The 12,765-nt window shown below is 39.4% G+C and overlaps 2 protein-coding genes across 2 annotated transcripts; both read right to left on the bottom strand.

Moving 5' to 3' along the window:
* Nucleotides 1-262: 262 nt before the first annotated feature.
* LOC130217424 (uncharacterized) lies at nt 263-4,772 on the bottom strand. The gene is made up of 4 exons (XM_056449531.1): nt 4,561-4,772; nt 4,291-4,471; nt 3,258-3,385; nt 263-3,161 (listed from the first exon to the last, which is right to left on the bottom strand). The coding sequence occupies exon 4, from the start codon at nt 2,816-2,818 to the stop codon at nt 389-391; it is 2,430 nt and encodes an 809-aa protein (XP_056305506.1). The 5' UTR covers nt 2,819-3,161; nt 3,258-3,385; nt 4,291-4,471; nt 4,561-4,772; the 3' UTR covers nt 263-388.
* LOC130217549 (uncharacterized) lies at nt 2,838-7,708 on the bottom strand. Its single transcript, XM_056449662.1, has 11 exons — nt 7,550-7,708; nt 6,261-6,348; nt 6,017-6,151; nt 5,832-5,936; nt 5,501-5,646; nt 5,150-5,286; nt 4,982-5,075; nt 4,561-4,890; nt 4,291-4,417; nt 3,258-3,385; nt 2,838-3,161 (listed from the first exon to the last, which is right to left on the bottom strand). Exons 1-11 carry the CDS (start codon nt 7,622-7,624, stop codon nt 2,838-2,840), a joined length of 1,689 nt encoding a protein of 562 aa, XP_056305637.1. The 5' UTR covers nt 7,625-7,708.
* Between the last annotated feature and the right edge of the window lie 5,057 nt (nt 7,709-12,765).

Genomic DNA, 12,765 nt, shown 5'->3' with positions numbered 1-12,765 from the left:
AACACTTTTTTAGAGTTAAATGTACTTCACACAATATATATTTTTATGTGAAAATGATGACACTGAATGCCATACTCTTTACTTAAAGCTTTTATTTAAACAAACCCATACATTAGTTTTAAAAGTTACATGCATGGACAAACTTTGAAATTAATTAGCATTATAAAATACAATCTAATAGCAATACATTAAATGTTGGCAGCTAACAGAGTAAAAACTAAGAAGTAAACATGTATAAAACCCTGTCAGCACATCACTGCATTTTATAAAATCAAGTTTGCAGAATTATATAAAAACAAAATTCTACAGGATTGTGTAGCCTGAGGTAGAGACATATACATCAGATGAAGTAACAAGAACTTCACAGTGAACTCATTTCAATAACAAATCATATAATACAACTCTCTGACAAAACATAAAATTGTGAATCACAACCATATGACATCTGGGAATCAAAAGATTTGAAATGTCTTAATCTTTCACTTTCTACAACAAGTACCTTTCTTGGAAGGTTTTCACTCACTTGAAAAGCATGGAAGTGATCATGGAAACATGTTTCATGCTCAATCAAAACAAAAAACACTTTACCATTATGTAAAATGATTGAGGTTATTTTACTGAAAAGTGGCACGTTTTCATTTGTACCTGTGCAAACAAAGAGTCCAACACGATACTCAACACCACAACATCTTACCCACTTTGTGAGATTGACAGTGGCTTGTGAATCAACTTGGAGAGTAGAACTTACATCTTCTGAAAATTCAAGTGTGTCAAGTGAACTAATTTTGACTGGACCAGATTCAACTGTCTTTAAAGACAAGCATTCCCAATGATATGCTACTGCAAACTGGTGTTTATTTGCAAGCGAAATGGTCAAATTTTTGAAGTTCTTCACAGAATCTTTAAAAAATTTGTGTTTCGCCTCAAATCTCATGGTCCAGATATGAATGAGTGGCCCAACCTTTCTAATACACCTTGGGTAATGCACCATAAAATGGTGTTTTGGAAGCAAGTTGTTTGATGGGTACAGTTCCTTAAAGAGTTTATGATGTTCAATAATAAGATGCTTCAAATAAACTGTCATCCCCTCAGTAATTGAGTAAGAAAAAACAATGTTTATGATGTTCAACAACAAAAGTAACAAGTGCCAGTGCAAATCATCCTCTGGTACCAGGTCACCAAATATCAAAGGTATGTTTGTAATTAAACACAGTGTTTGCGATGCATTTAAGCCTATTCCATGTCCTCCGCAGTCAAGGTTAATAATCGTGGGTTTGTTTTTAGTTTCCATATAGCCATAATTAAAAGCATAAATCCTGTTCAACAAGCTTTCTTTAGAGATGAAATGTTGAATTAGATATTCAAAAAGTAATTTAATCTCGTATTGACCAACCCCTTCCAAAATGTCATGCATGATATCAACAGCATAGTTTTCTCCCGTATTAAAATACTGCAAAGTATTGAGTATGCTTTTCCTCTTGATGCCAAAAGAGGAAGTCAGTGTTGGATCATCTTCCAAACTGGCAAAATGCTGATCATTCAGTACTGGAGATAGTAAAGTCAAATTTGGATCATCCTCTGAGAAAACGAACTGAGCTGAAGATTTATCAATTAAGCAAAATCGACAGAAATAATTTGCACTAAATGATTCCAAGAACCCAAGAATGCTATGCATGCCTAAATTATCACCAGTAATGAGAGCAAGTGTGCCACGTACAGGTTGATCAGCAAATGGAACAGCAACCCCAACAGTTTCTAATATTTTCAAGTCCCTTATTAAGGGTTTCAGTATTTCATCAATCCCATATTTTTTAACATCTTGGGCATGGAACAGAGACACCAAGTGGATGTTCATGAGGGCAGAGTTCACCTTTGGAGCAAGATTTCTAAGAATGAAGTAAAGGCATCCAATTTTATGGATCCCTTTTTTGGAGCCAAGAGGATTTGCACATTCAAACTCAAAGTATAATTGAATTTGGAGTGCAAACTTGTTAGTTGAAAATAAAGGATGATTTTTGAAATAGCTTCCATCGCAGAAGTCTTCATATATGTCAGACTGAGTACATGTTTGCATCATCTCACAATTTTTTTCATTTCTGAAAATGAACTGAAGTGTTTTCAAAATTGGTATATATATGAATTTATTATTAACAGGAACTTGTTCATAATTTCCAGTTTTATTATTTCGTCTGGTGTCATACCTAACACCAAGATGCAGTTCAACTGGGTCTACTACTCCCCATTTTTCTCTAAAATACTTCTTCCATTTGGTATCAGAGTTCAATTCACTGAAAGGGTTGTCCAAACTTTCAAATAACTCTTCTATTGCTGGTCTTGATGTATTGTTACTTGGAAGTAGGTTTAAAACATGGTCCTTAATATCAGAGTGCAAATCTTCCACAAATTCCTCCAAATTTTCAATTGTGGAAAGAACTACAGTATTTGGAACACCACTTGCCAAAAGCTTTGCTATAATGGATGCACACATATCTTTCTTGTGAGTAGAAGGGACTGCTTCAACACTTTGACATTGAGATGAAGTAGAAGCCATTGTATCATTTAAGGACTGGGAATTTTGTTCTTCACTATCATGACTGGAAGGGGTATGATAAAAGTCAAATCTGTCGCCAACTGAAGAATGTATCTTAATGAGGTGTCTCCTAAACCCAGAATAACTAGAAAACTGCAAGCAACAACCTGCTTGACCACATTTCAGTCTTAGATTTTTCCCAGGATACATTCCATGAATTAGTTTGAGGTGCCTGAACAAAAGCAAAGGTGAGCCAAATGATGAAGTGCAGAGGAAACACGTTAACATTTCAGTCGAAAAAATTAAATTAGTGCTTGTTCAGAAGCCTTGCTCTAAGCTCTTTGACTTTTGGAGTTTCCTCAGTTGTACCTATATCGATATTGTACACAGTTGTCTGCACAAATGTGTACAGGCTGGACAGAGCATCATCATATTTCACACCAAAAACAAAATGGGATTTGAACAGCTCGTCAAATGCACCCAAGGATGTACATGACTGACAAGGCAGAATTTTTCTGTCCATGACAATGTAGAAGGTGGAAACCTGTGCTTTTGATGTCCCTGAGGCAAGAAGATACGGCTGAGGGTTTCCTTCAGTGGTCAGGAGATGATCATCAAGGCTTTGGCATGACTGAAATGACATAAATACCCCTTTATTAGCAATTTGTTTAAAATTAGGCATCAAATAAAATATTTAAACTAGAATAGTGTTTTTTTTTAAGCAAACCTTATAAAATTTGACCAGATGAGTTGTTGCCTCTTCAACACTGATCTTCTTAGGCCGCTTTCTTCCAGCTGGTTGTGGAGTAAGAAGATGCAGCAGGACAAATAGAGAAGCCATGTCGCTGTCCCATTCTGAAGACAGAAAATAACAGTAGTTGTTTCAAACCAGTCTGTTTAATAATAACAGTTATATAATAATAATAATAACAGTTTAATAACAGTGTGTCATAATAACTTACAAGTACAAACTGTTAGTGGGAAATTGTTGTGTGATAAAGACCAAACAAAGTTCAAATAGTTAATATCAAAGCCAAGGAAACTTTTACATTCATCATTTTTAATGGAAATAATTTATTTTGAACAACTTTTACAAACCATGAATTTACTGATAATCTTCCGTAATAGAATATATTTTAGAAAACAACTGTGTTGTGTTTTTAGCAGACATTTGGAGAATAAATCCATTTGGTAAATAATCAAAAACTTTAAAATTTACTCCATCTCACAATGAAAATGTTATCATTAAACCACATGTCGTTCCACACCTATAAAATCTTTGTTCATTTTCATAATACAACTTATTATGAAAATAATTTGGATGAAAACCAGGAAGCTTGTGTCTGACCAACTGAAAATCAAGTAATAAACTTATCAAGGTCCAGAAAAGTAAAATTCCATCTGAAATCAATGGTTCAGACTGAATTATATGAAGTGTCAATAACACTTTTTGTACGCAAAAGTATTCTTCTTGCTTCATAAAATTAAAGTTGAAGCACTGATGGCAGATTGACTATTTGACAACGTCTTTCATATTTTTCTGAACCTTGCCAGTAAAATTTAGCTGGCAGTTAATGGGACAGTCACAAGTCTCCTGAATTTTATCCAATATTTCTTATATTCAGAAGATAAACATAGTTTTTTACGAGTTTGGAACAACATGGGGTAAGTGATTAATGGTAAAATCTTAATTTTAGAGTAACCCTTCAACCAGAACACTGTTTTAAGTAAAGTCATTGCTATTTTAACAATGACTGTACCTGGATCATCAGTTGTGTCAGAATCCTCCTTCAGTGCAGCTTTCAAATGCCGTTTTAGCAGAGCAGTCTCTTTAAGGTTCCTGGCCTCCTGGATGACTTTTTCTTTTAAACTGGTGTTCCATTTTTCCTAGAATCTTGAAGCAACCTCTGCTCCAAACATCAATGAGAAGTCTTGCAAAATCTAATTAAAAAAATAAAAAACAACCGTTTAGACATTTAATGTGACTTAATGTTTTTTTATTTAAAAAAATGTTTTTATTGAATATTTACCAGTCCTTTGACATCCAAGAAACGCGGAAACATTTGTAGTACATTTGCTGAGCGCTGAGGGTCATGGAGAATCTGTTGACGGTAGTGGAAAGTTTCTTTCATCTTCTTGAACACTGTGTCATGATCAGTTGTGTGGTGGAGGAGTGACATAGCTTCCATGCATTCATCTCCCATTCGCTGGTCATGTAGAGCTCCAATTGTTCTTGATAATGTGGGACCTCCTTTAAGCTCCACTCTGCTCTGTGAGGTAGAGGTTCTGGATTTACGCTGCACGGTCTTCATGCGCCACTCAAGAAAGCCTGTGTTACTCTGAATGTCATAGAAATGTTCCTGACAAAAAGCAGTATATTATGTTAGACAAAATAATACAATTGCAAAGGCTCAAGCATAAAAATGTTTATAGTTTGGTTGGAAAACTTACATATCCTTTCTTAGAGTATGGGTCTTTCATGGTCGGGAACAGTGACACAATACCAAAGGCATGAAACTCTTTTGCTCCTTTACTAACAGCTCTTCTGCAAAGAAAAACATACATCTTAAGATCATTTTCTGATAAAAAGGGATAGTCATATGTTCTTAAACTTCTTACCCTTCCTTTTCACGCATGTGAGCTACAATTATGTTCACCATTAACCGTCTGGTGGAATCTTTTAAACTCCCAGTCTCTTCATACTCTTTAATCACAGTCAGCCCTGTAGGCTTTGAAGTTAGAATTTGCTTGATATTCTAAAAGAAATAAAATATTATATAGAAAAATAACAACCAAAGATAGACCTGTTTTAAAAACAAAACAAAAAAAAAACTTATCTAATAACAGTATATATTTAATAGTTTAAAATGCATTTATTTTCTAACTGTATGTTTACAGTAGGACATAGTTATAGATAGTTTACAGATCTATCTGTATGGAAGTAAAAAGCAACAAAAAAAGGAAACGTACATTTCTTGCATGGACTCTGTCCATTACAGGTTGAATTATTTGAGATCCAGAATCACTGCTGCTTAAACTGCTTGACACAGACAACGTATCAGTCAAACTTGGGGAGGAGGGTACTTGAACAACCCCTTGCTGCAGGACAGTCAGATCTGATAAATCACAAAAACAACACAGTATAAGACAATTAGGCTAATCTAGCAACTAATGTTGTGTGGTAGGGTGGATATTTCGCTGATCAGAGTTAATGAATTAATGATGGGCTAAAAATCTGCAGAAAATCTGCGGAATTCTGCGCGCACAGATTCCGTGTGGGCCTACAAATAACCCTACTTACCACAAGTAGTGACAGTAACATATTCTGTATGATTGGAAGAGGCACCAAACTCTGTCAGGTCTGAGAAGTCTGTAGAGCCCTTTGATGTTTCAGCAAATAGAAGTTCTGAAATGCACAGTTTCACTCTAACTCATGACACAAACTTTCAAAATGTATAAAAAAATTTTTTTAAATAAAAATCCTACCATCATCAGTGTGGATGATAAAACACATTTCTTTGTTTGTCGCAAGTTCTGGAAATACATCCTCATCCACCTCCACGCCATGGTCATCTGTGACTTTCAATGTTGTATCCTCTGGTATCAGAAACTTCTGCTGGACTACATCATAACACCAACGTATAATTTATAAAATACATTTCAAAATTACTTTTATTATTATTATTATTGCTCTATATATAATTACTCTTTATTAACTAAATAACCTCACCCGCACTGAGAAAATCCAAGAAACAAACTTCTTCCAGTTTAATATATTTCTTCTTGCCTCCAAACTGCACTTTTATCAACATTGTGACCTGTAATGAAAGAGATAAAATGTCATTTAACAACTAATGTTACTAAGAATATAATAAAAAAAAATTATAATGATAATAATAATAATAATAATAATTATATATATATATATATATATATATATATATATATATATATATATATATATATATATATATATATATATATATATATATATATATATATATATATATATATAATTATATATATATCTTAAAACGGCATACTTACATGCTCACGACTAAATCATGTTACAATCCAAAACATTAGTTACAAAACCAATATTACACGTATAAAATCTTTCAGACATAAGTACATTAACATGTATTGCTGGATTAAAGATATTAACGTTAACGTTACCTCGTTAGGTTATTTGAAAGCTGAACAGCAGGTTTCTTCATCTGCTCGAGCAATTCGATAAAAAAAACACATGTTTTATGGAATTATCTGTTGTCTTTGACCCGACTCATCCAATGAGTCTTACCTCGCTGACTAATTATCCCTCCTCTTTCAGCTTCATAGCCATGCTTAGTAAAAATAAAATCATCATCGTATAAACTTTAGTTTTGTCGACTTGCAAAACTCGCTGCGTACCGACTGCATAAAAGTTACAGCAGTTACTCCGGTATCACAGCACATAGACGCGGGTATTTTATCGGCGTGACTAAACAACCGGGAGCAGAGCAGCACGAAAGGCGCGCAGGAATCTTTTTCTGCGTGCATGCCTCAGTTTGATTTCACCAGCGTTGCACAGAGAGTAACAAGCTTATGCATGCAAAAGACGCTAAAAGTGAATAGTCCCTGACGTTTTTATTCTGGGATTAACACTGAATAAAGTAAAAGGTATCTCAATGGTCGTTTTTTTTTCTCCCCTTCACCCTGTGCCGCCCTGGGCGATCGTCCATATTGGCCATGCCTAAATCCGCCACTCTTCTCGACAGCAAAACACACATTTTTACACGGTGAAAGTAAAGATGATTAGCTAGTTCGTTTAACATCGACGAAAAAGTTTTTTAAAATAGCGCACAATACAGTCACGTTTAGAAAATGGATAAGCTAACTTGAGTTAGACGCCATCTCGCCACATGCTGTCATTAACGACACAGTAAAACGAAACAGCTTGAGCAAAACGCTTTTCTGTCACAAAATATCGAACTTTTCGAAATAAATTTTTATAAATGTAAAAGAATGCGCTTTACCTACCTCACAGCGAAGAGCATTCCTCCAATTCCCTCGTGCTGCTCGGCAGGGTGGTGTAATGGCACTCTTGCTAAACATTTAACTCCAGATGTGACGGTAAAGCATGCTCCTGAACACCGGCGAATGAACTCCAAAATAAAACTCAGCAAAAAGTATCCCATAACACACGAGTGTGTTAGGGATTAAAAATAAACTCCAAAAAAGTAACTCTTTCACACTTTTTTGCCTAACTCCTAATTTTTCAACTCCAGAAATTTGCTGTGCAGGAATCAGCTTATTTCAGCTTTCTAAGGCCAAAAACAGCAAGTGATAAAAACTGCTCAAAACAGTGAAAATGATCATTCTTTTTGTTTTTAACAACATATGATGCAGTATTAAACATGTTTTAACAAGTTGCAAGTGAATACTGAGTGAAATGAGAGAGTTTTCAAAATGACAAATTCTGCATTGCAGGAATCAGCTTATTTCAGCTTTCTAAGGCCAAAAACAGCAAGTGATAAAAACTGCTTAAATCAGTGAAAATGAACATTGTTTTTGTTTTTAACAACGTAATATGCAGTATTAAACATGTTTTAACAAGTTGCAAGTGAATACTGAGTAAAATGAGAGAGTGTGCAAAATGACAAGTTCTGCATTGCAGGATTCAGCTTATTTCAGCTTTCTAGACCAAAAACAGCAAGTGATAAAAACTTCTCAAAACAGTGAAAATGAACATTGTTTTTGTTTTTAACAACGTAACATGCAGTATTAAACACGTTTTAACAAGTTGCAAGTGAATACTGAGTGAAATGAGAGAGTTTGCAAAATGACAAATTCTGCATTGCAGGAATCAGCTTATTTCAGCTTTCTAAGGCCAAAAACAGCAAGTGATATAAAACTGCTCAAAACAGTGAAAATTATCATTCTTTTTATTCTTAACAACATATGATGCAGTATTAAACATGTTTTAACAAGTTGCAAACAAATACTGAGTGAAATGAAAGAGTTTGCAAAGTGACAAATTCTGCATTGCAGGAATAGTCTTAATTAGCTTTCAAGAGTTCACACTTAGCTGATGATTAATTATAAGCTTGTTTGGCATGCTGTCCCGGGAGAGAGCCCTGAGCTCATAAGATCCTCGAGCCCGGGGCTCCCTCCCGTTGCAAGGCGAGAAGGGAGTTTGAGCTCAGGTAGATCTCGAGAACTCCTCCGCTGTAATAACCAATGAACAGCCAGTGATTGCTCTTGAGAGATAACCATTTACTAGGAGCATGTCTATAGTGCCGGTTTGGATTAGTCAATTAACATATTTTGCATGTTTTTTGGACGGTGGGAGGAAACCGGGAAACCCGGGGGAAACCCACGTGAGCACGGGGAGAAAATGCAAACTCCGCACAGAAATGTCTGCTGGTTTGGTAAAGCCTAGAACCAGAGACATTCTTGCTGTGAGGCAACAGTGCTAAGCACTGGGCCACCGTGTCACCCATCTAGGAAGAAGGAGGAGTAGGGGTGGATGGGGGGATTCTTCAAAACGAAGATAGCGGTGGTACGTAACCCAGGGTATTTGTAGTAGCTTAGGAGTCGTCTGATTGGTGCATTGAGAATTGGATAATGCGGATCCAGCCGCTAGCAATCATAAGCACGTGATCCTCTCGAAACTTGTTTATAACTAAACTTCACTTCAAGAGTTCACACTTAGCTGATGATTAATTATAAGCTTGTTTGGCATGCTGTCCCGGGAGAGAGCCCTGAGCTCATAAGATCCTCGAGCCCGGGGCTCCCTCCCGTTGCAAGGCGAGAAGGGAGTTTGAGCTCAGGTAGATCTCGAGAACTCCCCAAAATGCCATATATAGCTCGGGACAGCAGCCGCGTATTTAAGAACCCCCCAAAATGCAGATGTAACAATGCCATATCCGGCTGCTGGATATATTGATATTTTAGGAAGAGAGGCTCCTGCGGGAGCAGAGGAAAGTAGACTCCTGCGTGAGTCCAAGCGGAGGCGTGGGAAGGGCTGGATTGACTCCTGAGGGAGTCAAGCTTGGATACACTCCTGCGGGAGTGAGAGCTGGGGTGGGCAGGCTCCTGCGGGAGTGGGGAAAGGTATTGGGCGGTGAAGACTCCTGCATGAGATGGTGTGTGGTGGGCCAGGGGGGGCATGAACTCCTGCGGGAGTTGAAGCTCGTTTTAGTCACTCCTGCGGGAGTTAGAGCTGGGGATTGAGGACCTAAGCGGAAGTAAAAAGTAGCGGAATCAATGCTGAAAGAAAACAGTTAGCGGAGAAAATTTGCCGCAGGAAGGAGGAAATTATTGGGGGAATTGACAGATAAGGAGATAAGGGAGGAGATAAAAGAAGCGGTAGAAAGGTAGCAAAAGCACTCAACGCTGTAAGGAAGTAGAGAAAGGGCAAATAATTGCCAGGCGGAGGATCTCGACGCCGGAAAGAAGAAAAGGAGAGTATAAATGTAAAATATATATACATATATAAAAATCGATAAGTAAGGGCCAGGGAGGGGCAGTGAATGACTCCTGCGGGAGTCGAAGCTCGGGGCGACCCCTGCGGGGGTCAGAGCTGATGTGGGCATTTCTCCTGCTGTAGTCTAGGGAGGGAGGGGGCGGTGGAGACTACTGTAGGAGGTGGCCGGGGCGAGACTCCTGCGGGAGTCGAAGCTCGTTTTAGTGACTCCTGCGGGAGTTAGAGCTGAGGATTGAGGGCCTAAGGGAAGAGAAAGAGTAGCGAAGTAATTCGCTGAAAAGAGATGGATAAAAAGAGGGTGGCGGAGGATCTCGACGCCGGAAGGAAGCAAAGGAGAAGGGATGTACCTGCATGCGTGCACATGCACGCACACACATTCGCACACACATGCAAATGCACACACATATACCTGCTCGTACGTGTGTGCATACCATTCCTAAAGGCTGGGGGGCGGTGATGACTCCTGCGGGAGTCGAAGCTCGGAGCAACCCCTGCGGGGGTTAGAGCCATGGGGGGGTGGGGTTCCAGTAAGAGTGGGGAGAAAGGAGGGGGCAGGGATGCTCCTACTGGAGGTGTGACTGTGAAGGGGTGGCCAGGGATGGGCTTGAAGTGACTCCTGCGGGAGTCGAAGCTCGGGTTAGACCCCTGCGGGGGTCAGAGCTGTTGGGTGGGATGGCAAAGCATAGCAAAGCTTGGAAACAGAAAGGTAGGTATGTACATACAGGTACATATGCACATGCACATCACATGCATGCGTGCACACACGACACACACAAATGCACATGCGTGCATACATGACACACACATGCACATACACAAGTACGCGCATGAATACACGCATACATAACACATACATACACAAACCCATACATGTATACATAAGCACACACACACACGTACACATATACATGTACGCATATATGCATGCATATACATATATACACACGCGTACATACACATATACACCCACACGCACATACACATAGATCCATGTACACACATACGCACGCATACAGAGGGTCATGCTCGAGCCCTTGTTCTGGAGTATTGTGTTAGCTGGTTAGGGCCAGCTGGGTTTCCTTGAGGTGTGAGCTCAGGCAGAGCGTCACTGCTGCGGCAGTGGAGCAGAGGGAAAAAGAAGCTCATCGGAGCTTCTCTGCTGTTGCAGAGGTGCAGTGGAGGTCGGTATTGGAAGGCAAGTACTCTTCCGTGGAGGCAATTTAACTGCTGTGGCAGTGCTGGGGAGTGTGTCAGTAGTGGTATGTTAGATGCAGGTGTATGTGAGCTCAGGCAGAGCGTCACTGCTGCGGCAGTGGTGAGGAGGGGAAAGTAAGCTCTGCGGAGCTTCTCTGCTGTTGCAAATGTGTCGTGGAAGTCAAAATTGGAAGGCAAGTGCACTTCCGCAGAGGCATTTTAACTGATGTTGTAGCGCTGGGGAGTGTATTGGTAGTGAATGGCTAAATGGAGATGTGTGTGAGCTCAGGTGGAGCGTCACTGCTGCAACAGTGGTGGAGAGGGAGAATAAGGCTCGGCAGAGCGTCTCCTCTGTTGTGGGGGTGCAGTGGTATTCAATATTGAAGTGTTATGAGTGCTCCTGCAGGAATGTTAAATGCTGTCAATAGTGATGTGTACAGATGAGAGTAAATGGGGCTCAGCTAGAGCGTCACCGCAGTTGCTGGTTGCTATGGGTGAGTGTAGCTCAGCGGGGTGCCTCTGCGGTTGCAGAGGTGCAGTGGTGGCCAGTATTGGAGTTATGAGTGTTCCTACTGGAATGTAAATACTGTCCGTAGTGATATGTAGAGATGAAGGAAAATAAGGGCTTAGCTAGAGCTTCACTACAGTTGCGGTGGTGCTATGGGTAAGTGCAGCTCGGCAGAGCATCTATGCTACTGAAGATGTGCAGTGGGTCAATATGGAGGTAATGTGCGCACCCGTAGAAGCATTGCTGCTGTATGAGTACGTGGGAGTGTCACGATAGTGGTATTGGAAATTAAGGTGTATGTGAGCTTGTTTAGAGCGTCTCTGCTGCAGCAATTGAAACTCTGGGTGCTCCCAATATGGGTGTGAGCTGTGGTGAATGGGAGTGAATAGGAGTATGGAATAGCTCAAGTTTGGAGGGAAAGTTAAAGGAAGTAAAAAGTGGGAAGGGCAGTGAAGGAGCGCCTATGTTAGTAGGAGGGAATAGGGGGAAAAGGCATAGTCGTGCTTATACCTAGAAATGCGTGTGGGTGGAATTCGGCTGGAGAGGATCAGCTGGGCTTCCCTGAGGGGGTATTGCTCTACTGTTGTGTAAGAATGCTTGTAGGGTTTGGAATGGGTGTGTGGGGGAGGGGATATCGAGGAAGTATCCAGAACGTCCTTTATGAAATTGAGCTATTTGCTTTGCTTAATAAAGAAACATGGAGTTTCTTCATCCAGGAAGTTAGATCAGATGTGGTGAGGTGGATTTTGGGATTGACGTTTGATGTTAGTTCAGAACATCTTAAAACTAAAAGGGGCAAGTGGGAATATGGCATCGTGGTGTGGGCTGGGTTAGTGAAAATGTATCCTTTGCATGGAATGTGAATGTATTTGGAATGAATGTGGATTGTAATAGGTTGGATGAGGGTCAGCTTCTAGGGCCGGCAGTCATGATCTCTGAAACGAGAAACCAAAGACAATCAGAAATGAAATCTTTACAACATGATACATGTACGCCAGACATAATAATTTGTTTTAGCTGATATCCATGCGAGGCATCTTAATAAGGGCATGGGTAACTGTGAAT

The sequence above is a fragment of the Danio aesculapii genome, chromosome 23 (assembly GCF_903798145.1).
Source record: "Danio aesculapii chromosome 23, fDanAes4.1, whole genome shotgun sequence".
NCBI classification, from domain to species: domain Eukaryota; kingdom Metazoa; phylum Chordata; class Actinopteri; order Cypriniformes; family Danionidae; genus Danio; species Danio aesculapii.
Note: the sequence above shows the minus strand (reverse complement) of the source record. Positions and strands in the feature narration are given on the sequence as shown.